The sequence below is a fragment of the Anopheles aquasalis genome, chromosome Y (genome assembly GCF_943734665.1).
Source record: "Anopheles aquasalis chromosome Y, idAnoAquaMG_Q_19, whole genome shotgun sequence".
Classification (NCBI taxonomy): Eukaryota; Metazoa; Arthropoda; class Insecta; order Diptera; family Culicidae; genus Anopheles; species Anopheles aquasalis.
This window is the reverse complement of record NC_064879.1, coordinates 5,395,963-5,422,205: the sequence shown is the minus strand read 5'-3', so window position 1 is coordinate 5,422,205 and position 26,243 is coordinate 5,395,963. Positions and strand designations below refer to the sequence as shown.

Genomic DNA, 26,243 nt, shown 5'->3' with positions numbered 1-26,243 from the left:
GTTTGCCTTGATCTCCTGTTGCTCCTTTAGCTTGCTGCGTTTTTTTCTGTTGCTGCTGCTGCTGCTGCTGCTGCTGTTTCTCCGCTATTACCGAATCTGTTTCCCAACTCCTATTACCGCTTCTTCTGTACGCGTTCGGTTTTGTAGTGCGAGTTTCGTGCCATTTTGGTTGGCTGTTGAGCTGCTGGGCGAGCTGAACTGGTGTCCTCTCTAGGGAGATGATTTTGCGCCGTCAAGCAAGACCGCAGTTTTTTTTTTTTTTTTGAGGGGGGACTGTTGTCGTGTTTATAAAGATAATCTAGGATAATGTCAGGATCTGTGCCGCCATCTAAAGCACCGCCATGAACCTCCCCACCCCGCTCCGACGTTCGTTTAAAGGCGAAAGTCGAAATAAGAGCGAAAGTGGGGGTAGCGAAGAGGATGTTTTCCAGGAGAGCGGTCGCTTTACTGCCCTATATGCGTATTTACACACCTTCTATAGCTATAAGCTGCTCATCTACTGCTGTTAAACGTTGAAATCGAAAGTGATCAAAAGGAGAGCCAGCGAAAGAGAGAGAGAGAGAGAGAGATAGAGGAGAGGGTTGGAGGGATTGGGAGAAGGGTTGTGTCCTAGCAGTGCTCCTATAGTGCTTCCATGCTATCCATCCGGTAGAGCGCCATCTTGAGTGGCCCCGAAATGGCCGCCCGCACCAGCCACCATCATCGGCCGCCATCAGAGCGGTACGGTGGGCCAGCTCCATCCTCCCGCGCCACCGCCACCACCGCCCCCACCGTCACTGGCGGCGGACGGGCGGTCCATCGATTACACCAGCGAGGACAGGGGTGGCCGGGGCGGTGAACCGGCCCGGCCCGCCGACGTAGTGTAGTAGAGCTGCTGCGTGTGGGGGTGCGGTGGCGGTGGCACAAAGCCACCGGTTGCACCCTCGTGGTAGAGGACGGGCACCCGGACCAACCGCTGGGCAGCGTGCGCCATGTTCGCCATGTTGGCCGCCTCGAGTTCGGCCGCCAGCTGGCGCTTCCATTTGTTCCGGCGGTTCTGGAACCAGATCTTGACCTGCGTCTCGGTCAACCGGAGCGACGCGGCCAGCCCGGCCCGCTCGGATGAACTCAGGTAGCTGCAGAAGTCGACAAAAAAAAAAGAAAAGAAAAGAAAAGAAAAAACGGGGCCCGATTGGTTGGTTGTACTAAGGCTGCCAGCGCGGTGACACTCACCGTTTCAGGTCGAACGTGGACTCGAGCTGGAAGACCTGAGCCCGCGAAAACACCGTCCGCGTTTTCTTCTTGCGCTTTGCCTGCATCGCGCTGCCGTTGGAGTTGGGTGAGGCCGAATCCGACGGCCGATCACTCTCGTCGTCCTCCTCGATAATCTCCTGCCCGTCGTCGTCCGATTCGCAGTCGTCTCCGTTACCGACACCGGGACCACCGGGGCCACCGATACCGTGCGGACCACCACCGTGATGAGGTCCACCAGCGCCATGGTGCCGGTCATTTCCGCCGACCCCACTGCCACCACCAGGGCAGCCACCGCCGGCACTGCCACCGCCACCGCCGCGGCCACCGAGGAAAGCCGGATGGGGTGACGGGGACTTGGACTGCTGCGAGGGTGGCGGTGTCAGCGATGGTGACTGGTTCTCGATGGCATTCGTCAAGTTATCTGCACCGACGACCGACCGACCGACGCGAACCAAAACAAGAGAGAGAGAGAGAGAGAGAGAGAGAGAGAGAGAGAGAGAGAGAGAGAGAGAGAGAGAGAGAGAGAGAAAGAGGTACTGTGAATGTAGTAGTCGTTGTTGTTGTTTTGCACGGCTCGAGACTCGAACAAATTTCGTTAAGTTGCCTTAACCTCACTTTAACCTCAAGCTCAGGCAACAGCTGCCGCGCTTGTTTCGCTTGCTGTTTCGGGGCGGAGAAGCACGGAAGCCGTACAGAGTGGCCCAGCGCGGGGGGGGGGGGGGGGGCAGCAGCTGGCCGTGGAGCGGTACCAGCGATTCACGCTGCGGATTCACAGGTGCGAGTTAGTTAAGAGCCGTCGCACAAAGGGCCCTGGGGCGTTGTCGTCGAAGAGATTTGAACACTTTGTGCCACGGGAAGGAAGAAGGAAGCCGTAGTGTGCCGTAGTGGTCCCCTCGCTAAGGTCTAAGCCGCTTAAAAACTGTTTGCTCAATAGTTTTTTTTTTGTTTTTGTTTTTTTTGTTGCAAAATAGTTGGCCGTCCCGTGTCATGTACCAGCACCAGCTAAGTGAGGATAGTAACGCAACGCAACGCAACGCAAAACAAAGCCCCACAGATACCGATGGGCTGCTGGTGGCGACCGGCGAGTAGTCTTTTAGTAGGTGACACTTACCGTTGTTGTTGTTGTTGTTGTTGGGGCTATGGAAGGGCATCCGATGGGATGTGGCCGGTGGCCAGGGCCAGCCAGGTGGGCAGAGGGCCGCGTACCGGTTGGCGATCGCATTCCACTGCGACATGAACCCTAGCCTGTGGAAACGGGTGAAAGGGGGGAGGAAGAAAAGAGAGAGAGAGGGTGAGACTCGTGTTAGTGTGGTTGTATGGTCTAGGAGTTAGCAAGGCGTTATCGTTCGCACATCCAGCGAAATACTAGAAATACTGTCCAAACGGGGATCCATCACAGCAGATCCTCGTCGCCACCGATGGACTTTTTTTTAACATACCCCTTACCGTTCTAAAATCTCGGCATTTGCCCCGAGACTACCCCTTTTATTCGCCAGACTAGTTGATTATCTACATGGTTTTTCACGCATTGTCAGGAAAATTTTCCTTTAAGGGGGCACATCGGTATTTGATTTTGCTTTGTGAGACATATTTTTAACAATTTTTCCCCAAAAGCTGATCCTTTCAAGAGCATTGTGTAAAAGTTTTGGATCAATCGAGGTTTTGGATCGATCGAAACTGACAAAGATACATATTTTTAAAAATCCGCGTTTCATACAAGGATCCATGCAGCTCGCTACTACGCAGAGCGTTTCCAAAAAAACCAGCGTTTTCGCGATTGTACCGTAAAAACTGCAGAGCCGATGGAATTGAAATTTTTAACACATAATTTGTACACTTTTTTCCAGGTAGCCTCGTCGAGATATCATGAAAATTGGTGATACTTTTTTTTAAACAAATCTGTCAAGTTCGTTTTTTATGGCAGAATCGCAAAAAGCATCACTTTTTCAACTTCAAAGATCTGCCAAAAATCGAAAGATAGGAATATCAACAAAAACTCAACAAGGCTATCTAGATAAACTTATCATCTTTCAAATGAGTATCGATTTGTATTTTTCTGATGACCCGTCATGTCGCTACGATAAAAGAACCTTTGCGACGACACGCCTACCAACATTTGACGCCATGGATGAATTTGTCAATGAATGTTGCTCAAAATAATACCTAATATTGTTCAAAAATTGTAGATTAATATGCCATTCATTTGATAAAATAAAGTGGAATCGTTACGTCACAAAAAATCGTCAAAAACGGGCCTTTTCTGGACCGAAAATACCGAAGTCCCCCCCTTTAACATAAGCCTGGTGAACTACTTCCCAAGACAAATCCAAGCCGCCGATCACATATTTTAGCTCGCTGCCCGCCAGGTGCTTTTGTGGTACTTTTGGCGAAGCATTTTGCGTATGCTGGTGAAAGCTATGTTACTTTCGTTTCGAGCCAACCTTGCACTTTAAAATACCAAAAACGGAGAAGTCCTGGGCCCCTTTTGCATCCATAAGTCAATATTTATGGGTATGGAGCCAATAAAACATGGAAGTGAAGTGTGGAACGTTCGGTTTTCGGTCAATCTCATGTCATGTCGGTCGCATTAAGAGAAAATACCCTGTTGCCCTATTGCTATCGCCAACGCTTTCGCATGAATCGTTTGCATGCCTAGGGCTGCATCGTTAATGCACATGCATTTAAATGCTGGAAGACTCCAACGATAGCCAGTTGTGGTTTTGCAGCTAAATCAAGGAAATTAAAACTGAATAACCCATGAATTTCATTACGAGCAACAGTTTTTGGCTGAAAAATTCCCCCTTAAAATGAGCGGTTTAATAGTGGCTGCGGTTTGCAGTTGGATGCAGCTTTTTTCTGCCTCACCCACGCAGAATGCTCAATAAACAATTAGAATAAACAAAACCGGGACACTTATCGGGCAGTGAACGGCACGACAAAAAAGCAAAAGACAAGGCGTGTGGCAACATCTCAAGCAGTTAACAAGCGGTAGTAAAAAGGAGAGGAAAAAGAAGCAGCCCTGCTTCAGCTATACTGCTGCTGCTGCTGCTGCTGCGGTGCGGATTCTAAGGATCGATCTAATAGCGGCTTCTATCAACCGACTGGCCAAGAGAGAGAGAGAGAGATAGAGAGAGGGCTAGAGGCGCACTCTTTGTGTGACCATTGAAGCGTGTCGGCGTTGTAATAACCTCGTAATGACTCGTGAGCAGAGGGAGCAGTAGCAGCAGCAGCAGCACAGAGACACCGGGCTCCGCGGGTGCTGTTGCCGGCGTGATCCTTGGCGGACCCTGGGTCCAAAAGGCCCCGGGTCCCCGAAGCGAATCTCCTCGGGCTCGACAGAGGGAAGCCGAAGCCCACCGTTGATCCGCTGCTCACTCACTCCCTGTTGACTGTTGCCTGGTCGCTTGCTGGGCCCCGGCGGAAAACCCGGGATAACCGGGATCTGCCGCGAACCTGGGCCGCAGCCTTTCGGTTTCCGCACCCAGACCATGTAATTGGCGGATTTGCAGGCTCTGGTGTATGTTTGTTTGCCGCACTTTCTCTGTCTCTTTCCCTCTCTCTCTCTCTCTCTCTCTCTCTCTCTCTCTCTCTCTCTCTCTCTCTCTCTCTCTCTCTCTCTCTCTCTCTCTCTCATAGACATCTAAAAACTGGCACATAATCTCGGCAAAGCGAGCTCAACAGCAGCAGCAGTAGTAGCAGCAGATCAACTGTCAATGGTCGTCGGTTGTCAGGCAGTCAGTCAAGAGCATTGTGTAAGTGTGTACGCACGCACGCACGCACGCACGCAGTGTGTACATTATCCCCTATTTGTTCCCATTGACTCGAGGAGGCCACATAGCCTCACGCACCCTTGAGAGAAAGAGAGAAAAAGAGAGAGAGAGCGAGTGTAGTTGCCATTATTGCCTGTCCGTGCCCTTGTTGACGTGTGATTATCCTTACGGCTTAACGGCGTTCTTGCCACGGCCACCGGTCCCGAAGCAAACGCACACACGTGCGCTCACGCACATCGTCGCACATTGTCGGTTCTGATCACTAATGTGTGCCCTGCTGTGGCCGTACCAAACGAGTGGCGGATGCGTCGGAATGGCAGGCACGGTGACGACAACGATGAGGTTAAATGAAGACAACCATTGTACGGTGCATGCCACCACCGTTTGATTGTGTGTGTTTGTGTGTCATCGCCTTTTGATCGCCTGAAAAGCAAACAGTCGAGTGCCGGGCGCATGCCTCGAGCCCACAATCACAAATGCCTCCCGGGGAGGTGGGGGTCCTTGCTCCACGTTAAGTACTTCACCATCGCGCATACACAAGCAGCGTACCTTTCCGGCTGGTCTGGTCACACAACACTGTGATTTCCACATGTTTTTTTTTTGTTTTGTTTCTGACTCGCCCGAGAATCAACGCCAGAGTTGCCGCTCTCCACAGTCGAAATTAGCGCGGCCGGTGGCCGGTCAAGCGGTCTCCGCAGCTTGATCTAGGTTTGGCTGCAAATGATTTTCGATCAAACAGCAACCACACACAACAGCAACAACAAAAAGGGCGGTGAATGAAACATTTGATTTTCCGCTTCGCACAACATCCGCACAAAAAACAAACAAACAAACAAACAAACAAACAAACAGACAGCCAGACTCCATTCACTGTGCTCCACATAGTTGTTCGGGCTTGCACTTAAAAACATTTGGCAAAACAGCGATCTGGGTGGAGTGGGTGCCAGGGAGCAATCAGCAGCTCGATCGATCGATTTGCTTTCCAACCATTTGCCCTTCCCCACCTGGGGGGGGTCTTTCTGCTTTTATTCCCTTTACCGTTCCCTTCCTTCTTGCACTCGCAAATGGCGCGCCAGCTCATCAAATCGGGCGCACCATTTTGCCCCACCACAGGCACGAAATCCGAATGAGGAAAAAAAAAAACCTCGTTCATCGCTCATCGTTCACGCAGCGAAAGCGATTCCAAATGGCGAATACACACAACCCGGGCGCAAGCCTTTTATTTTTCCTTGTTGTTCGGTCATTTTTTTCGTTTTTTTGCGTGTGCTTTTGCTGTTGTTATTGTTAGAGAAGAGACTGGAAGCGGCGCGAGCAAGGGGGGGTGTGCAGCTCCTAATCCCTAGATTGGCTCGCTCCCCCATTCGCTTTCCTCGGGCGGCCTCGGTGATTGGAGGGGCGGCCTTTTGTTGCCTCAATTTGCTGGCCCGGACCAGCATCTGCTGGCGCTCTTGCCTCATGTGTGTAATGGCGTCGTGCGTTGACCACCCCCCCCCCCCCTCCCTCCCCAGCCAGGCAGGTAGCTAATCGAAGTGGAGTGGACGGTGCGGGTAGCAAACTGGCATCTCGGGAAGATTTCGCAGGAAAGGAAGAGAACGCCCCGCCGACTGTCTTCGGAGATCCGAGAGAGAAGATGTTTCCGGTTATGGCGCTGGTGGTGGGTGGGTTTGTGTTCGCTATTGTTAGTCCAAAGGCATAGATGAGAGGATGGAGGGAGACCAATGTTAGGAAAGGGGCAAATTCCACTCGGACGGACTGGTTTGTTCGATGATTGGCCTGGCTAAAAGTGCCAATAAAGCATGGAACGCTTAGTATTTGGTAGCATTCTTCTACTCACTGTAGCTCTCCTGGTGGTCGCTTTGCTACTCTGTTGGTGTCTTTTTAAAGGTATAGTCTTCTCTTTTAGTGATAAAGTTTTTGCCAAAATCGAACCATACCTTCAAAAGTTATCGCCGATGGAACACAAAAGGTGAAAAACAAAAGTCTGCACACTCTTAATCAAACAGTTTTCTTCAAATCTCTGCATCTCTAAGTGTAATTTGGACAAACAACTTTCAACAGATGCAATCAGAGTTTGGCAAGTATTTTTGTGGCAAGGTTTGAGATGGTATCAAGCCAGAAAATAGCCAAATAATTCCATAGAACAGCGCTTGATTGAGAAAATCCGTGCAAGGAAGCCGTACGAACAATTGTTGACCGAATTTGAACCACGCGGCTGTATGGACGATGATCTTAAATACACCAAATTGCCCACAGTTGCTTTTATGAAAAAAAAACTAAAGAAACAGGGTAAAATGATTTTTAAAAAAAAACCAGCTGTAGCATAAAACCAGAAGTGCGTTAATTCAGACGCAATACTTTAAACTCTAGTTTTTATGCATAGCTTAATAAAATACCCACAAAATGACACCGTTTTCCATGTAGTTCGCTTATTTCTGGCCTGAGATGTGGTCTATTTCATGTTATTAACAAATATTAACTGTTCCACGCTTTACTACTGCACCTTCTCGCTTCTTACTTGAACCAAGAACGAGAGAGAGAGAGAGAGAGAGAGAGAGAGAGAGAGAGAGAAAGAGAGAGACTGTGCGAAAAAAAGGAACAAACCTTAAAGATCCAACTGAAACAGAAAGGAGATCCTTGGGCCTAAACCTCCTCGGAGTTCTCGAGTCTGGCCACTTCTAGCTTATCTCAAGATATCGCACCCCGCGTAATGCCCGCGTAACGCACTCAGTCCTCCGCTTGCAGTACGCGTTGGTTCGCAACAAGCAATAAGGCATCAAATGTCGTGTCAGGGTTTGCTTTGTGGTGTTTTCCAGATGTGGTCACAACATTTCCCTACTTGACGTTAACTGGCCATAACTTTCTCTCGACTCTTGTCGCTCGACACCTTATGGCGGCAACATGTGGGCTGGCGATTCAGCAGCATGGGCTTCCCATGGTCACGATGCTCTTACAGATCAAATTGAGCTTTCATCGATATGTCATACTGTTTGTTAATGAGTTCGAAACCTGTTTACATAAATCAATGTGCACATCATAAGTGATACCGCCCAACAGCATATATTTTTTCTTGCATCATGTTGTCTTGTTTTGTGCCAGAAAAAGAGCATTTGCAGGCTGCCCCATTTTTGTCCTTTAATTTGGATAAATCGGTGATCGGCAATCACATAAAATACTTGAAGAGGACTCTGGTGACAATGTGGTAACTTGCAAAGATTGGTTAAATCGGCGAACTCAAGTCAAAATGAGTTACAAATAGCGGGAAAGTCGACCCAAACAAGTTTAGAACCTCGAATTGCAAGTTCTTTTGAATGAGAATCATTTTTTTTTAACATATATAAGGACGAACGAGCCGTATGTTTGAATGAGAATCATATTTATTCGCAAAAACTACTTGACCAGTAGCTGGGAATTACCTAACCAGCCATTACCATACGCATGAAAATGGGCGCCCCATGAATTAAACGATATGCAGATGGAGCGAAGCCAAAGCACATGTGAATTCTTCTTTGTTTGGCAAAAAAGAAAGTTGTTCCGGCTTCTTGTGGTGCCTTTCGATGAAAAGTGGATATATTTTGAGTATTTAAAACGAAAAAAAAATTGTTAGATAGATCCCCGCTAACCATCAACTTCTTCCGCAAGACCAAATCGCTTTGAACGCAACACATTGCTGTGCGTTTGGGTGGGATCAGATGGGTTGTCGCCTTTTCTGAGCTGCTGTTGCCTCGGGAAACTGTCAAGGCACCAGCAAATAATCAAATTGCACCGTGCTTTGCGTGAAACAAGGCGGATTTATGATCAAAGACGTGAGATATTTATATTTCTTCTCATACAAGGCCAATCGCACTCGTTAAAAATGATCCAAATTGTTGTTGATGGTTGTTTTGCTCAAAACTTGCCCACACTGTGTAGCTAGGAGAAGGGAAAATAAATTAGAATAATTTATTTTGTGGGTTTTCTGTTTTAAAAACTGGTAAATAACAGTTTTCAGGTTATTTACCTGGTAAACAGGGTTCAGTGCAGTTCACTGATTCCACGTCTCGGTGGCCCTTGCAACACTCCAATCAGGCAGGCAGTTTCCGACTTATTTCGAGCCGTGGCGCGGCGCGACTAAGGTCACCCGTGACTAACTGTCCCAGTCCGCTTCAAGCCATATTGGCCAGCCCCACATGGGCCCCCCCAAAAAGGTATCCGTTTTCGCATTCCGATTGAAGGTTATGTCAGCGCGCGCGTCCACACTGGAGGTGCTTTGGCGATGGAGCGCACCGAACCTCGCCAACATAATGGGCGGAGTGGAGGAGAGTTTAAGGACGTCTTTAGGATTACAACAGGCCCTCGCCCGGGGGGCCCTTAACGACTGCAGCCGGCGGTCGAACGGCCGGAAGCCGTTGCAAAGCGCGCGCCCCGCTCAGCGGCAGCGCTGGAAATGGAAATTGGCCGGTGTGCTTACGTTGCTCTCGTTGGGTGTGTCGGAGGACCCGGGACGCTATTAACGCTAATCGCATTAACAATTAGGGGCTGCATTGATTGTACTTTGTAACGGCTGGACGGACCGGACCGCCCCTTCCCCCCCTCCCGTGACCATTTTTGGTTAATGCCGGGCCTCTTAGGCATGGTTCAGGAGCTCGGCTGGCTGGCTGGCTGGCTGGCTGGAACGTTCGCCTTCAAAATTTGTGGTTTCCGGTGTCCGGTGCTACCAGCGGCCCCACTCCCATATACCTGTTCTCCGTCTCTGTGTGGATATTGATCGAAGTGAAGCCCATCAACTGGCCGCAGCTCAGCCTGAGCCCACTGTAGGCTAGCTCGCCACTGAAAGGTCAAATGTGGTGTCGCGCACACACAAACTTACCCACTCAGGACAGGCCACTCGGGTAGCGGGCTAGGAGAGGCAGTGGACACCACCGCCAGTGGGGTGTCAAGTGGGTTGACGTGGCCGTACCGTTCGGTCAAAGTTGATGGCCCCTTTGAATGGTTCCCGCCCCGATCCCCCTCTTCCTCATCTCCCATGAGCGAGGTACACAGCAATTACTCGCCCCAGTAGCACCCCTTTCCGGGAGTGCTGCTCCCCACCCCCACACAGAAGGCGCTACTCCCAGCTACTATCGCAGCAGCAAGAGGCTGCGAGGTCCGGATGGTCCGATGTCCTGCGCGAAACCGCAGGATAAATAAATAAAATGGCCACCCTCTAGACCACCCCCCCCCCTCCCCCCGTAGGCTTGGGGAACTCTAGTGGAAGGCACGCACACGCAGGGCAGTCAATTGCTTGTTTCCGGCCGGAGTTGAGTTGTTGCTGTCGCTGTCCACCCGCCCACCTCCCCCCCCCCCTCCATGGTGTTCTTCCAGGATTCCGTACCCGGTGAAGCTACACGCAAACACCCCTACCCCCCCCCCCCCCCCCCCCACTAACCACGACATTCAACCACTACCCCATGGAGGGTGGTGGGGGGTAAATGGTCACCGCGCATCATTTATCGAATTAGGGGCGTCCGGTAAGTGTGACCGGTAATGGGTCGTTTACGAAATGACGGGTGAGGAAGGAGGGGGGGGGGGGGAGTTGCGATTGCGCGGACGCGCCTGGTCTCGCTCGCTTGCACGTGTGTCTGCCTGTGTGTGGTTTTACCCGCAAGCGAGCGAGGACTCTTGCACGGAAAAAAAAAGCACTGACACCCCCACCATCACTGGAAGATATGGTTATTTAATTTAGATCAGCATTTTGTTTAAGGAAACCAGAAGAAATCAGAAGGAGAACAACATGCCCCATTGACATAAGGTATTCAAACATCTCTAATGTTTAGGGGACCATTAGGGGGCCAGATTTCTGGATCTGCCATAAAAAGCGGCCCCTTAAGGGGCCTTCGGTATTTTTTTGTGGCATTTATTTTAAACATTTTTCCCGGAATGCTGTTCTTATCAAGAATATTGTGTAAATGTTTTGGATCAATCGAAGCAAAACTGACAAAGATACAGATTTTTCCAAATCCGCTACTTTGAAGAGCGTTTCCCAAAACCGAAACGTTTTCAAAGTCGCTGCCCATCGTAGCGTAAAAACTACTGGGCCGATTGAATTGAAATTTTTAACACATAATCTGTACACTTTTTGCCAGGTATCACAGTCGAGATATCATTAAAATTGTTGATACTTTTTTTCTAAACAAATCTTTAAAAATAATGTTTTTAGGCAAAACGACTAAAAGCATCACTTTTTCAACTTCAAAAATCTGCCAAAAATCGAAAAATACGAAATTTAACAAAAACTCTCCGGGGCTAACTAGATAAACTTATAATCTTTCAAACGAGTATCGATTTGCAGTTTTCTGATGACCCATCTCGTAGATACGATGGGAACTGTTTTTGGTGCGTATCAAAAGACTTGACCCTTAAGATTTAAGCGACGAACCCGGTTTGATCAACCGGGAGTTCAACTTCAAAAATCTGTCACAAATCGAAAAATGGGAAATTCAAACAAAACTCAACGGGATTAACTGGATAAGCTTATAATCTATCAAAAGAATATCGAAGTGTATTTTTCTGATGACGCATCACGCAGCTACGATGGGCACCGGAAAAAAGTACCTTTTCGAAGACACGATTACCTAAATGTGATCCCATGGATGAAGCTTTTAAAAAATCTTCTCCAAAACAGAACTAAATCTTCTTCAAAAGTTGCAGTTTAATATGCCACACACTTAAAAATGTAAAGGGGAAGGATACGTCACAAAAAATCGTCAAAAATGAGCCTTTTTTAAGGCAGAAATTACAATTTCAACGCACTGCATCTGCGCAGCTCGGGTGCGATTAATGCCATTAGGCGGGCTGGATTTATTTTTGGCAACCGGTTTGTCCTGACCTGACGTCATCGACAACGGACGTCGACACTGTCACCGATCGATGCAACTCCAGGATGGCGCGAAACCCTGTCTGATCGCCCTGACAACAAACAATGGCCTGTTGTTAACCCGGCGGCTTTCGCTTGCATGGCAACCCATCCTCACTCGGACACTTTGGCACCCCTTTGTGTCCGGACAGGTGTCCGAATAGGCTTAAACCACCACCACGGACACGGTCGCGAACGAAATACACCGGCAGGGGATATCAGTAAATCATGTTTAATCACACGCGGACACCACAAAGCATCGGCACCTCGGAACCGGTATCGGCCAATCGGACATAATAATGGCTTGAGGTCATTTTACAGAAACGCAACGTGTCCTCTGTGTTCCGTGCTCCGGGCTGCTGCTGCTGCTGCTGCTGCTGCTACTGCTTGAATGACAGGCACGCCAATCGCCAATCAGTAAATTGGCCAAACAGACAACATTACGCCCGGCAGCCAGCCCAGATCTGGGTATATAAATCTGTGTGGCGCAGTGTCCTGGCGGTGTCCCCGTGGTGGTGAAATTCCACAGCCTCAACGGTGCACGACGGCGGGGCGGGGATGATGTTAAAAAAGGGGGGGTTGTTTCTTTTTTTTTCTTTCTCCCATTTTGCTGGATGTTCTACGTCGAGTACTCGACAGTCTCGACTCGAAGGCAGGAAAAAAAAACAAAGGTGATGGAAAGCAAACATGGGGTGGGGGGTTGTAGCTTCCGGCGGGCAAATCGCGCTAATTGCCATCGATAAAACAGTCGATATGGGGTGGGGGAGGGGGAAGTTGGTAATCAAGCGAGGAGAGAGCGACAGAGCGACAAAACAGCAGCAGGCAACAGGAATTTAAAAAAAAAAACAAAAAAAAAAAGGCATACGGGAGCACGCACGCACATATGTATTGCTCGCCGGCGGCCATTCCCTGGCATGCCATGACCATGTCAGGCTCGCAGCTCCCATCAGTGGCTTCCCTTTTGTCGCCCATTGTCACATCGATCGTCTATTGTGCATGGCTCCGTGTCGCCGTTGTCGAACGCCTATTCTGCGGGGTGGGGGTTGCCCAAAGGGGTGCACGGAGGGTGCCTCGGAGCTTAAAACACTAACGCCGATGACATCGATTAATCGATCGCAGTAGATGGCAGTAGCCGCCCCCAACACCCCAAGCGACTCCCCGAGTTTGATTGCCTTTTGCCGAGTGCACCCTTCTCCCCGCGGGGAGGTTGGTCGGAGATTTGCAAACCCAGCCCCAGACAGCCAGCCAGCCAGCCAGCCAGCCCACACACCAGATGCATCGACATTGAACGAGTTGTCGCCAGGTTGTAGCAGGATTACACACGGGCACAGGCGCGCGCGTTGTGATTAAACCACCCCCGCTCGCACCCCCCGGTGCGCCGGTTGCCAGTTGTTGGAAACATCTGATCACAGCCCGGCAACGATGACGACGGCGACGACCCTTTCCCTAGCCCAGGAGCAAGCAAGTGAACGAGCGTTTAGCGAAAAGGGATTTAATTTCAAATGCTTTCCTCCCCCGTACGGGGGTGTGAGAGGAAGAGGAGGAGGAGGAGGAGGAGGAGGAGGGAAGCACTACAGTGTACGCTGCTACACGGTGGTTCGAGTCGGAGGCAAAGCAAAAATCAATCACCCAGAGTCAGGTCGGGATCAGTCAAAGTCACAAAGACAGAGAGAGAGAGAGAGAGAGAGAGAGAGAGAAGGAGAGAGAGAGAGAGAGAGAGAAAGGGCGCACTCTACATCCCTTTCATGTATCCAGACCACACAATGCGGCGTGCGGGCGTGTGTACGGCACACTGCATACCTTGCAGGCGCACACAGGCGACGGTGCCGGTGCGGGTGCGCATTTGTATGATTGCGTGCGCCCCCCCCCCCCCTCCCCCCCGCCCTGGGAGGTGGCGTGGGAGGACGGGCGGGTCCTTTTTTTTTTTTTTTTTGTTACCAGTCCAGCATCGGTAACCAGAGGAGCAGATGCGTTTTTCATCCCGTACTTTGCATTCACCCGGGCCACATGCTCGCCTGCCACCCATTGTTCCAGGGCCATCCTTCCCTCTGCACCCTTGCCCCCCCCCCCCCTTGGCAGACGAGAACGAACGGCACGGAACACCCATGCCATGCTTCGTAAGTGCTCACTTAATGTTTTCGGTTTTCAATCATTCTTTCGTCGCTGCGTTTTTCGCTCTCGACGTGCGGTTCCCTTTTCTTTTTTTTTTTTTTTGCTGTCCTGGCCACGGTGTCTCCCGATCTCCCGTAATGTGTATGTGCGTGGGCGATTATTGTTGTAACACATTTTCATTTGCCAGCGCGGCGATAATGACAGGATAACGCGATGTGTTTTTTTTTTACCAGAGGTTCTTCGTGGCGCCTTCATTCGAATTTTCGACTTTGATCGGTAATCTTCCCCTCCACCCCCTCCCCGTGTGGTGTCATAATCTTCTGCCGCCTTCTTTTCAATTTCTTTTAAACGAAAAAAAAAAAACAGAACCCAGTTGCCCCCACCAACCACCCCCCTCGACACCTATCTTAATGCCAGGGACTCACACTTTCTATGGTTTCGCTCGCGTGCTCACAAGCGCACGTATCTGTGTACCGTTGTCTCTCTCTCTCTCTCTCTCGCTCTCTCTCACCACCACCCTGCCACCCTACCAGCTTCCCCCCCCCCCCCCCCACCCACCCACCCACCACTACATTCCAATTATGTTGATTGATCTTCTTTTGAGATTTTTTGACTCGAATCCCTATTATTATTACTGCGTCTCAGCCGCGGCCACGCGCGGGCTGCGCGACCGCTACACGGGGGACTGGTGGTGGTGGCCATTGTGTGGTTGCCTACTGCTGTGGGCTGCGGGCCAGACTTAGACAAACCAAGGGAAGCTGAAAAGTGAACGCGTTCCTTGCGAAGGGACGAGCATTTGAGCACAAGATTGCTCACTCGGTACCGTTACAAGGCGCAGACCGGCGCAGGCTGCTACTGCTGCTGCTGCTGCTGCTGAAGTGGAAACAAAGGACGACAGGATGCGGCGCGGGGGAGGGCCCGCCCCTTCACCGACCGCTTTGCCCCGTAATGACAGCCGACAGCTGCGTTTCGGTTTCGCAAATGAGCTCCGCGCCTGTGCTCCTCCGCGGAGAGGGATGGAGCTAGGGGTTGGAACCCGGGGTGGTAGAGAGTGGGGAAACTGTGAGGCCTGCCACCGTGGTCGCAGCGGTGGTCCGCTTTACCGTGTTGTTGTAAACTTATCGCTTGTTTCATCCACCAATTGGTAGCAATAGACAAATCAAAACAAAAAAAAACAAAAAAAAAGCTAAACCGCGCAAAGGCAAAGACGGGCGGCTGGCCGGCTGAGTGGTGGTGCGCTGTGGTAAGATAATCTCTGGCCAGGAAGCCTCCCGGAGCGCACTGCGCTTTTCCACTCGCTCGGATTCGGATTCGGAATTGGAAAGTAGCGGAGTGGAGAGGCAGGCAGCTGGCAGGCAGCTGGTAAAAAAACGGGACCCGGGCGGCGGGGGGAGGAGTGCGGGGCGGCTATGATGATGATGATGAGGATGCTCTTTTCGGGTTGCTCGGTGCCCGGGTTGTCACAGGACATGAAGCAGAAAAATACATCCACCACCAGGCACCACGGCACCGACTAATAAGCGAGTCACAACTTCTCATTCTCGCTCGCTCGCTCGCTCGCTAATTAACTGTGACTGCGGTCCGGCACACCCACGAGGGGGGGGAGGGGACCAATGGAGGACACAATGGCGCTGCTGACTGCTGCTGTTCGTACTACTTCCGTGAAATCCCTTCCTGTGTTTTTTTTGTTGTTATATCCTTCCTCTCCTTGCTCTCTCTCTCTCTTTCTCCGCCTGCCATTGTCCTTGTTTCGTTCGCCGGTATGTCCGGTCTGGGTGATCCCTTCCGAGCAGCAATAGCCGCCGGCCCAGTTCGCCCAGCATACCACGGACCAAAGCTAATCTTCGGTTTCGGAAAAAAGGATAATATGACGGGGGAGCTAACGAGGACGACGAGGACGACGATGCGCTGCCATCGATTTCGTTTTTCTTTTTTTGCCAAAGCAACGATCAAAGTGACCAGGGACCATCATTTTACCATTTTTCTCTGAATGCTTATTCTTTCAAGAACATTGTGTAAAATTCTGTCTTCAATCGAAGCAAACCTGACAAAGATACAGACGTTTTTAACGTCTGCGTTTCATACAAGGCTCCATGCGGCTCGCTACTTTGAAGAGCGGTTCCCAAAAAAACCAACGTATTCAATGTCGGTGCACATAAAAACTACTGAACCGATTGAATTGAAATTTTTAACACACAATCTGTACACTCTTTGCCAGGTAGTCCCGTCGAAAATTCATGAAAATTGTTGATACTTTTTTTTAAAACAAATCGTCAAAAATCGTGCATTTAGGCAAAATGACAAAAAAGCATCACTTTTTCAACTTCAAAAATCTGCCAAAAATCGAAAATAGGAAATTCGACAAAAACTCGAGGGGGCTACCTGGATAAACTTATCATCTTTCAAATGAGTATCGATTTGCAGTTTTCTGATGACCCATCACGCAGCTACGATGGGCACCGGAAAAGTACCTTTTCGCAGACGCACCTTCATAAAGTTGTTGCCATGGATGCAATTTTTAGTAAATCTCCCCCAAAATAGAACGAAATATTCTTCAAAAGTTGCAGATTGATATGTCATTCATTTGAAAAAATGATGTTGAATGGTTACGTCACAAAAAATTGACAAAAATGAGCAAAAATGAAAAGAAAAATATAGCACCGTAGACAGAACGAGCTCCCTTGCACCTCCTCCTGCAAGGATGCAGCTTCCTACAAGAGTAAAAAATATCACGCCAATCGTTCACTGTGGGCCGCTGCCAAAGGATCCACGAAAAGCAAACACCCCCCCCCCCCCCCCCCCCGCTGTCCACCCGATGAAAAAGGCACACCGAGGCAACAGAATCGAGCAAGAGAGCCCTTTTCACCGCTAATTAGCGCCCTCTTTCCGCCCTCCGGACCCTCGGGGGTGTGGTGTGCGTTGAAGGGGGATCGGGTGGGGAGGGGTGGGGGGGGGGGGTATTTTTGGAAACCCCATGGCTGGTAAGTGGCACAAAACGGCGCATAATTCACGGTCTCACACACGGAGAACCAGCTACCAGAAACATGAGCACACATTAGAGTGGTCCGGACCATTCTTCTGTAATCGCCCACCACCACCACCACCACCGACATCGGCATCGGCACCCCTTCCTGCCGCACCCCGTTAAAAAGGTTAGGGGATGCGAGGTGATCCATCGGTGGTTATTATGATCATTTCGTCTTCCTTTTTTTTTTTTTTGAGTGAAAACTAGCGAGAAAACAAACAAAACCTATTGGCAGCTAAAGAAGGAGAGGAAGAGAGAGAGTGAGAGAGAGTGAGAGAGAGAATGGTAACAGCCGGCACGTGCGGTACTGGTTAGTTGACTGTTTGCCTAATGAAATTTCCTGATTAACAAATTGATAATGATCGCCCGTCGAGTGCGTGCGTGCGTGCGTGAGTGTCCCTCTGTTTGTGATGGGTTTTTGTGTGTGCGTGTGCATGTATGCAACAGGGACGGCAGACGGTAGAGGGTAATTGGTTTCTAAAAACTCTGACACAAGGGGACCGAACCGAAGCTCCGAAGCTCCTCGCTCCTTCGATCGAGATCGGTCAGCGGAGATAGTGCGCTTGACGCATCGCTGCCGCCCTCTCTGCCACGGAATTTATAGCATTTAAAGTGTAGGTTTAGTGTCGTGTCCCTATGCGCGCGCGCGCGCGCGCGTGTGTATTTCTACCGCACAAGGGGTCCTCGGCCCGATAGTTTTTCACTTAATTTGAGGTTAGGTTTTTTAACAGCTTAACACGAGGTGGGGGAAAGGTGTACTGGCTGGAAGGTGGTTGTTTCGAATCATAATTCATCTGCTTTTAATTAACAAATCGCCGTCGACGCCAAATGACGCGAAAGTAATGTCCATAACGCCGCACGCTCGCTCGCTCGCTCGCTCGCTCGCTCACTGTCAGCTGGGGCTCCCCCACCGGTCAAGGGGGAGGGGGGGGGGAGGAGGGTGCCCGGAGTGGAGCCTCACCACCCCGACACACTCACCGAGAGGGCTAATTTTTGCAAATTAATCTGTAACTAATTTGTGAAATGGACCGGTAACGAGCTTATCGCATGTCGGATAATCGTCGATAGCCATTCCCGTCGACCAGCACCCGGTCGGCCATTATTACGTTGACAAAAGTGCGAGCGAGCGAGACTTGTGACGGCGTGTAACGACGACCATTTAGGCGCCATGATAACATCAGCGGAAAAGAGGAATGAGGACTGTAAGGGAGAGTTTGCGGAACCGAAACGGTTATGCCATTACGCCCTTCCTCTTCCCCTCTTTCACTCACCCTCTCTCTCTCGATCGATTCTAATCAGCCAGATTAGGTGGAGGCGATGGCGCTAATCGCGCTCGGTTCCGGGTGCTCGAAAATACCATTAGCACCAGCACTCCAAAAGCCCCCCCCTCCCCCTGTCGCACTCACACAGTTGATCGCTAGTAGATGTTTTATTTAATGCCAAAAAGACAGGAATTCGTAACGAACAATAAGAACAGCAACAACAAGCAAACACCGCAGTAGAAGTCGAATAAGAAAAAGAAAAAGATGAAACGATAATGTGGAAAATCCTTGCCCAAAAGGAAACATTCCCCCCCCCTCCCCATCCCCCTTCCCCTCGAGGCCGGGTCAAATTCTCGTGACAAACGGCGCTCGGCACAACAATCTTGTTAAACAAGGATGTTTCGCAACTCTAGAAAGATACTGCGATTTTCTTTCTCCCGGCCCGGGCCAGCAACTTTTACGCAACCACCCCCCCCCAAACCATTCATCGGCAAGGAGGCGTTGGGGTGGGGGATGAAACATGATGAACCTTTTTTGTTTCCTTTTTTCGCAGCCAATTTTCAGCTAAATTTCGTCGCCGAACGCGAACGCGAACGCGGTGGCGCACAAAACCCCCGGGACACAAAAACCGGGCAAAACCGGAAACGGAAGACTGGAAGGAAGACAGGAGCCGTTCGCCCGCGTCGCGACCAAAATTTGACGAATTACCTTTCACCCCCGGCCACGCCACATTTATCATTCCACGGTGCCATATTACACCCGCGCCGTGCGCCGTGTAAAGCTCGGTCGGGCTAGGGGGTTGGGCTGGACAAATTAGCTTGTTTAACACCGGGCGTAACCACCGGACCTGGGTGGGCTGGTTGTTGCCAAACCGCCCCCCGCCGATTAACAAAACACTCGCAGATTGTGCAGCAGCATTGTTCGCCGCTCGGAGCAGCAGCACTGACAAAGCGCTGACCGCGCGAAAAAACAAATGAAACAAACAAACAAACAAGCCCGGCCTTCCAGGCCACCAACCAAGGGGGATAGAAGGGAAGGGGGAAGGGATGGGGGATGGGGGGGGATTCTTTAACAAAAGTGGAAAGAAAAGTGGCTGGAAAAGTGGCCTGACCGTTGAGTCTTTGTCATTAGTTGCAAGAGTGGAGAGAAAGAGAGTGAGAGCGAGCGAGAGCGAGGGAGTTGCTACGCACCGTTGCGGAACGTTCGTCTTCGTTGATCCACTCTGGTTTTGTGCCCGTTGGAGGTGGTGGTAGGAGAGGAAAAAAAAGGTGACTAGGTGAGTGAGGGACGGAAAGGTGGATGCGAATCGTTTACTTAGGCGATTAACAAATTCGGTGGCCGTCAGCGTCCAAAGGGGTCAGTCAAGTGGGGGCCTGACAGCCCGGCAAGTCTTCCTCCTCCTTGTCGTCGTCGTCATCGCCACCATTGATCGACCAGGGGCAGACTCATCTGCGTGAACATCTGTCGCGAACGCGTTTTTGTGCTGCTGCTGCTGCTGCTGCTGCTACTGATCCCCGGGACCGATAGCCCCGGGACCACCACCGGGACGAATAGAGGTTCGCACAAACACCGAGGGAATCAGGGATCATCCGGCGGAAAATTGGACCGCAAAAAAAAAAAGAAGCAAAAAGAAAAGAAAACCTAAACGGTCCTGGGAACCACGGGTGCAGTGCGCGACGGGTGGTCCACCGCGGTCGCTGGGATGGGAGGGATGCCTGCCTCAACCGGGTACTGGATTGAGGATCGGATCTGACATCTAAGCATCGCCGCCCCTGTCATTACGCGTCGAATCTACTTCGCGGATGATTCTTGCGCCGTTTTGCGTTGCAGTTTTAGTTGCAGCACGGCGCACTCAGTGAGCACCGGCGTGCATGGATCCCGAGCAACCGTAGGAAGCACAGAAGACAGCTGTCTGTTAACAAGTGACTGGTTTACAACTCTTGAAAAAAAGTTCAGCAGTTTTGTTTTCATTTTATGAATTAAGCTGGTAATCTTTTTGGCAGTCCGAATACACAACAATTACTAATACCACCAGAAAAATCACAACCACCTCTTAACCCTGCTGTTACCCTCGGACCATTTGGTCCATTTCTCGTTAATTTTTTTGTTATATCTTCAAAACTAAAATTCCGATCGTCTTGAAATGTTCGATATGGTGCTATTTTCGGCTAATAAGCATAAATATACATTTAAGATCCTAAAAAGTATGATAGGGGTCGAGAAAAACAAAAACTTACTAATTTTATCCTCGTGGACCATTTGGTCCATAGTACATTTTCCTCTAATAGCAGTTATAATATAGCTATTCGTTAGCTATTGTTTGGACATTTCGACTCATACATGTACTTCATAACACTTTTCTGTCATTTTGACAAACAAATACTCCACATTCGACACATTTTTTCTCGGATTTGCTTTTACAGCACCGGCACTGGCCACCTTTTTAGGCTTGTTGAAGGCACTGCCGACGATGGTGGCGTTGACAAAAGTGATGAGCCCGATCGAGATTCATTAGTCAACGATCTGCTGAGAGAAGTTGTAGGTGAAGAGCACATTTTTGTGAATAATTCCGCAGATGAAGCCAGCCTTGGAATCGCTGTTCGTTGCTGCACGTGTTCAAGGGCCAAATCAATCGCTAATTGTCGTGAAAATTTTGAGCGTTTCACAGATTCACATCACGAGGACTCCACGATGGATCGATCTCGGAAAATATAACATATGCGTTCAAAGCTTAAATATCTATGATATTAGCGAACACTACGGATGGCCATCGGTTTGTCTTTCTTCTTGACCTGTAGCAGCTGATCATTTGGTCCGCCGTATCTACACCACCTGAATATCGAAACACAATGATTAGCGCAATGCTGTATCGATGGAATGAGAAAAAAATCCAAGTTTTTTCGGGATTTGCGGTGGGCGGCTTTCCGAGATACGGTTGAATATTCCACAAGTAGCTTGTCAAGGAATCCACTGCTAGCCAAAACTTCAAACTGTGTTTAGCCGGTTTGGATGGCATATACTGTCAAAAAGAACACCGTCCTCTGAACGCCACCAGTTGCTCGTTAATTGTCACGTTTTCGTGACAATTGTAGAACATTGGGAGCAATTCCAATGAACATTGGAAGCAGAACCACAAATCTCTAATCGGGGCGAGGCCGTGTTGTGATGATATTATGTGCTTGTGATCCGATGATCTCGAGGAATGGTTTGTCGCTCCAAATCATTTGAATTTTTGCAACGAACAACGGATTCACCAACCTCAATTGATTCTCTTCTTCACATTCGTCACTCAAACACGAATGATGATACCTCCTTCCTCCTATCTACCACTTATCGTAGTCATTCCCCCCGGATGGTCGACGACCACGCTTACCTAATGCAATAGTTTGACTCGCTTTGTGGTTCCGGAATCGGCATATTAGATTGTTATGGCTACAATTTTAGATTGTATGACTGCGATATCAATTCGTTTTGACGGAAACTTCTCCCTCCTTTCATCTAGTGAACGTCCGGCAAATTTCGAGACGTAACGTGGTCGTATTTTGGCGCCCAAATTCGTTTATGTGATTTGGATTGCGAACCAATATTGCGAAATGTCGTTCTTTATAAATAAATAAATAAATAAATAAATAAATATAATGCAAAATAAGTCAATATCTTTTGCTTACATTTCCATAGAAAATACACCATGGACCAAATGGTCCGCGAGGAAAAATTAGTGAGTTTTTTTGAGGGTAACTGCAGGGTTAAAAACCAACATCACCATTAGCTATCAATGGTTACTGTCGACCGAAACTGTACCGAGTCTCCCACTTTCAGTCAAGTCTCCTTTTGGTAACAAACGCGTGCGATTCTGCCAAATGTGACTCTGAAATTGGAGATGCTAGTTGCGATTTCCGCTAGCTAATCACACAAATGCAAACGCGTTCTTCAACTTGGCGAACATCACGTGGAAAAAACAGTTTTTTTTCCGGAATTTCTGGATTTATTTGTGCCCGGATCGTCGGCCGGAAATTGCACGAAATGCACAAATCATTGGAGAAAATGTTAAAACATTGGAGAAGCTCGAAAAACTACCATTAACTGTCGCTGGTTTGCGCAATCTTCTACCTTCCTTCTCGCCTTCTAGTGATCACTCCGCATAGATAGACAGCTGTGGCCCTGTCTGGCGTGTGTCCCTAATAGCTGTTATCACCGGTAGAGAGATATCTAATTCATATCCAACAGCTAGGCTTTATTTGCAAGTCAAAAAAAGGATAAATAAGATCACAGTTGATTTTTGGTACCCACCGTTTGATTTTCGTCGCAGTTGCCATTGCTAATTCATTTATAATTCATACAGTGCATGGCGAGTTTTTTCAACCATTGTAAACCAGTCGTTATTGACAGGCAGACTCTTGAAATAGGACCCATAGGATCGTCGAAAGCAAAATTCCTCAACAAGCGTAAGCAATCATCAGAAGTGTGTGCCATCAAGCGATACAGCGTAGCAAATAGAAAGCATTTGCATAACGCTCATCACTACTCTACAGGGTGAAAATATTATTGTAATATTATTTGTTCACTTGGTTTTACAAAAGACAAAACAAAACAAACAAACAAACAAATGATGAGGTTTAGTCGCCAGAGAGGTGGTCAGCAGATGATTTACACCCACGGTTGGCCACCGGGACGCGTAAACCGGGTTGATAATGGGTTGAGAGGCGTTAACACGCAAGTTTTTGCACTCCTCGACAGAGATCAACAAATTCAGCTGCACAAATCTATTAGAAGCTTCATTGTAGTCCATTTAGGCATGCTGTATCTTCCCTCAAAGCAACAGCGAGACATGAGATTGACGAAAAAAAATAAATAGAACGTTCCACACTTCATTTCCATGTCTCATTCGCTGTCAATATCTATGGGCGTAAACAAGCGCAGAACACCACAAACGGTGTTTTGAAGGAGCAAGGTTAGACCCTAAAAAATAACACAGTTTTAATCAGCTTGGGCAAACGCCAAAGAATGAGCCAAAAATGCCACGAAGCATCCTGCGGTGAGCAGCGAGCGATGCTGTCTTCTACGGTCTCAAGACCATAATCCATCCAGAAAGTAACACACCCGTAACAAAAAGAAAACTAAACTGATTCTAAAATGCTCTGACATTCATAGGAAAAATGAATAAAAATATGGCCTTTTTAACTGTTTTTCTACATCACCCCGTACACAGCGGCGGCGGCGGCGGCGGCTACAGATCGTCCGTTGCGTGTTTCGAAATCTAAAGTTGTCACTGTCCGCGCACATACCACACGGAACACGGGTAGCCCTGGGCACGTATCAAGTCGCATCAGTCGCATGGAATTGTATTTTACAAACTAACAACCAATTCCAGCTGGCTAGAAAGGCGAGTTAGCCAGCAGGAGATTCTCAGGAGCGCGACACTGCCTGTCGTAATGTTCGCTTGTTCTGCCGATAACGTTGGCGCGCCGCCCGTCAAACAGTGCACACACAACGGGCCACCCACACTCTCCCTCTCTCTCGCGCTCCGGGAAGCAAGCGGACCAGGACGATGGTACTATGATGGTGTTGCTGCAGGCTGACACAACATCGGTACACGAGCAGCAGTAGCAGTAGCACAAGACATCAGCACCATTATCGTTATCGGTGTACCCGGATAAGGTGCACATCAGCCGAGTGCTGATGGAGAAATGGAGTTGGCAAAGGGGTTCCGGGAATCCGTTCACTTACCGGGACAGCATGGCAGCGTCCTGGGAGCTCGGCGTTGCACCGTTGGCACCGAAACTGGCGGCCCCGTTCGTCGAGACGACGGCGGCGGCAGCGGCAGCAGCCGCAGCCGACAGTGGCAGCGACGGGACGGGTGTGATCACCCCGATGCCCTTCTTCGACGCCGGCTCGGTCCGGCTGAGGATGCTCGAGATGGAGAAGCTGGTGTAGCCCGGCCCGGTTGACGTTTTGCCGACCGTCGGTGACGGTACCGAGGTCGGCTGAACTGACGGTAGTGGTGGGGGTGGGGCCGCCGCTGCCACTGCCACCGCCACCGCCCCCGTCCCCGTCCCCGTCTGGTGCTGATGGTGTTGCTGGTGAGGCGCTGGCTGATGTTGTAGTTGTTGATTGATATGCATGGTGTGAGGATGATGATGATGCGATGGCGGGTGATGATGGTTAGTGTGCTGCTGCTGCTGCTGCTGCTGCTGCTGCTGATGATGATGGTGGTGATGATGATGTAGATGATGCTGGATCTGCTGGGCATCCGGTGGCGTTTTGGGTGGGCTGAGCCGCGAGTCCGGGCTGTGGTTGAAGCTGTTGTTGCTGTTGCTGCTGCTGTTGTTGTTGTTGTTGTTGTTGTTGTTGATGGCGCTGTTGAGCCCCGGTGTGGTGCCTGCTGACGCCGATACTGGCACTGATGCCGCCGGCGCCGCCGCCGCCACCACCGTTGGCTGATAGGAACCGCAACCGTGCTGCTGACTGTTGGAGGTCGATGCAGCAGCAGCGGCAGCGGCGGCGGCCGCCGCCGCCGCAGCAGCCTGATGGTGGAGAGCGGCTGCTGCAGCGGCCGCCGCTACCATCGCCGAGTGATGCTGCGTGAGGACCCCCACTCCGTGGCCGTTGCCAGCACCGGTACCGATCGGATTTGGACTCAGGTGGCTTGACTGCTGATGTTGCACTGGAGGCGAGTGTTGCTTTAACTGGAGCGCCACCGACGGGGTCGGTGGTTGAGATTGAGCGGCGTACGCTGGCTGGGACATGGCGTGTCTACCGGAGTGGTGGTGCTGCTGCTGCTGCTGCTGTTGAGTGGTGCTAGTGTCGGGCGAACGCGATGACGAGCGTCGCTCATCGTCGCTGGGCACCGGGCTGCCGCGCGGACTGTCCGGTGGCCGTGGGCTCGGTTCCGGGCTCGACACCACGTTCACATCAATGTCCACCTCCGGCGAGGACATGTTCGCTTCCAGGTTCATAGCGGGCGTTCTTCGACCGCGACAACTCACTCAAAGGCACCCCCAACAAGACTCGCACATACAAACGCACGCACACGCACACGCACACGCACACACGCGAATCAACGATCGAACACTAAATCACTCCGAGCGGCAAGGTTGAAGGTTGGATGAGGAACCGAAGTTCACCGTAGCTGTGCGTCCACTACCACTCGGCGCGATCGTCTGATTGTGAGGGTTTTCCGGGCGAAAACAGGATCGTCCGGTCCGTTTTGCTGCGCGCACGGGAGTGTGCGCCACCTACTAAGCCTCCAACGTGTGGCAAACGGTGTGTTGCCTACCTTCCAGGCGCAAGCACACCCACTTCCACCAGTACGTCCACGTTAAAAAATTCCACCACGCGCACTACCACAACACAACCAGATTGAGGCACAATTCACACAAAACCGTACACACGTACGCACGCACGTGGACTGGGCCTCTGGCGCCGGCACGGAATGGAACAAGCACGGTGCCCGCTCTGTGCGTCCGAAGGAGGCTCTGCGGCGAGTCTGCGGGCAAGAGCAACAGCCCAGCGCCCATGCAAAGGATGTGTGCCTGCGCTCGACGAGACGAGTGGTTGCTTCCGGTGACGACGGTGATTCTCGACACAACCGAACACGACTACACGACGACGACGACGACGACGACAACAATCCTGGTGACCTAGCGGACTGACTGGCTGGCTGCAATGGGCCACACAATTGGGCCAGGCGAAAAAGCGGCTTCGCTCGCTCACTCGCTCACTCGCTCGCTCGCTCGCTCACTCGCGCACAAGGGCACGGACGAGAGAGACCACAGGGAATGCTGTGCCACGCGCTGTGCAGCGTTCAAAACGATAAAAGCGGCCCGGGTTAGCGGGGGGAGGAAAAAAAACAAAATTAATAAACCCCCGTCGGTTGTGGTACCGGCAACCGAATGTCCTCGTGTGCTCGTCCACACCGGTTGTCCCTGTTTGGCCGACGCTCTATTGCTCTCCAGGGATAACCAATGGGT

General features: G+C 50.4%; 1 protein-coding gene across 1 annotated transcript; it reads right to left on the bottom strand.

Annotated features, from left to right (window-relative positions):
• Positions 1 to 802: 802 nt before the first annotated feature.
• Positions 803 to 25,280, bottom strand: LOC126579939 (homeobox protein Hmx-like). The gene is made up of 5 exons (XM_050243715.1): positions 24,337 to 25,280; positions 24,001 to 24,243; positions 2,345 to 2,478; positions 1,213 to 1,654; positions 803 to 1,115 (listed from the first exon to the last, which is right to left on the bottom strand). Exons 1-5 carry the CDS (start codon positions 25,227 to 25,229, stop codon positions 803 to 805), a joined length of 2,025 nt encoding a protein of 674 aa, XP_050099672.1. The 5' UTR covers positions 25,230 to 25,280.
• Positions 25,281 to 26,243: the final 963 nt, after the last annotated feature.

What these genes read in the sequence shown, in the direction of transcription:
- LOC126579939 (XM_050243715.1), bottom strand. Translation starts at nt 25,229, where the DNA reads ATGAACCTGGAAGCGAACATGTCCTCGCCGGAGGTGGACATTGATGTG. An exon ending in GACGCTGCCATGCTGTCCCG is followed by an intron (nt 2,479 to 24,000) that starts GTAAGTGAACGG and finishes CCGTTTCCACAG; the next exon opens with GCTAGGGTTCATGTCGCAGT. An exon ending in TCCACGTTCGACCTGAAACG is followed by an intron (nt 1,116 to 1,212) that starts GTGAGTGTCACC and finishes CGACTTCTGCAG; the next exon opens with CTACCTGAGTTCATCCGAGC.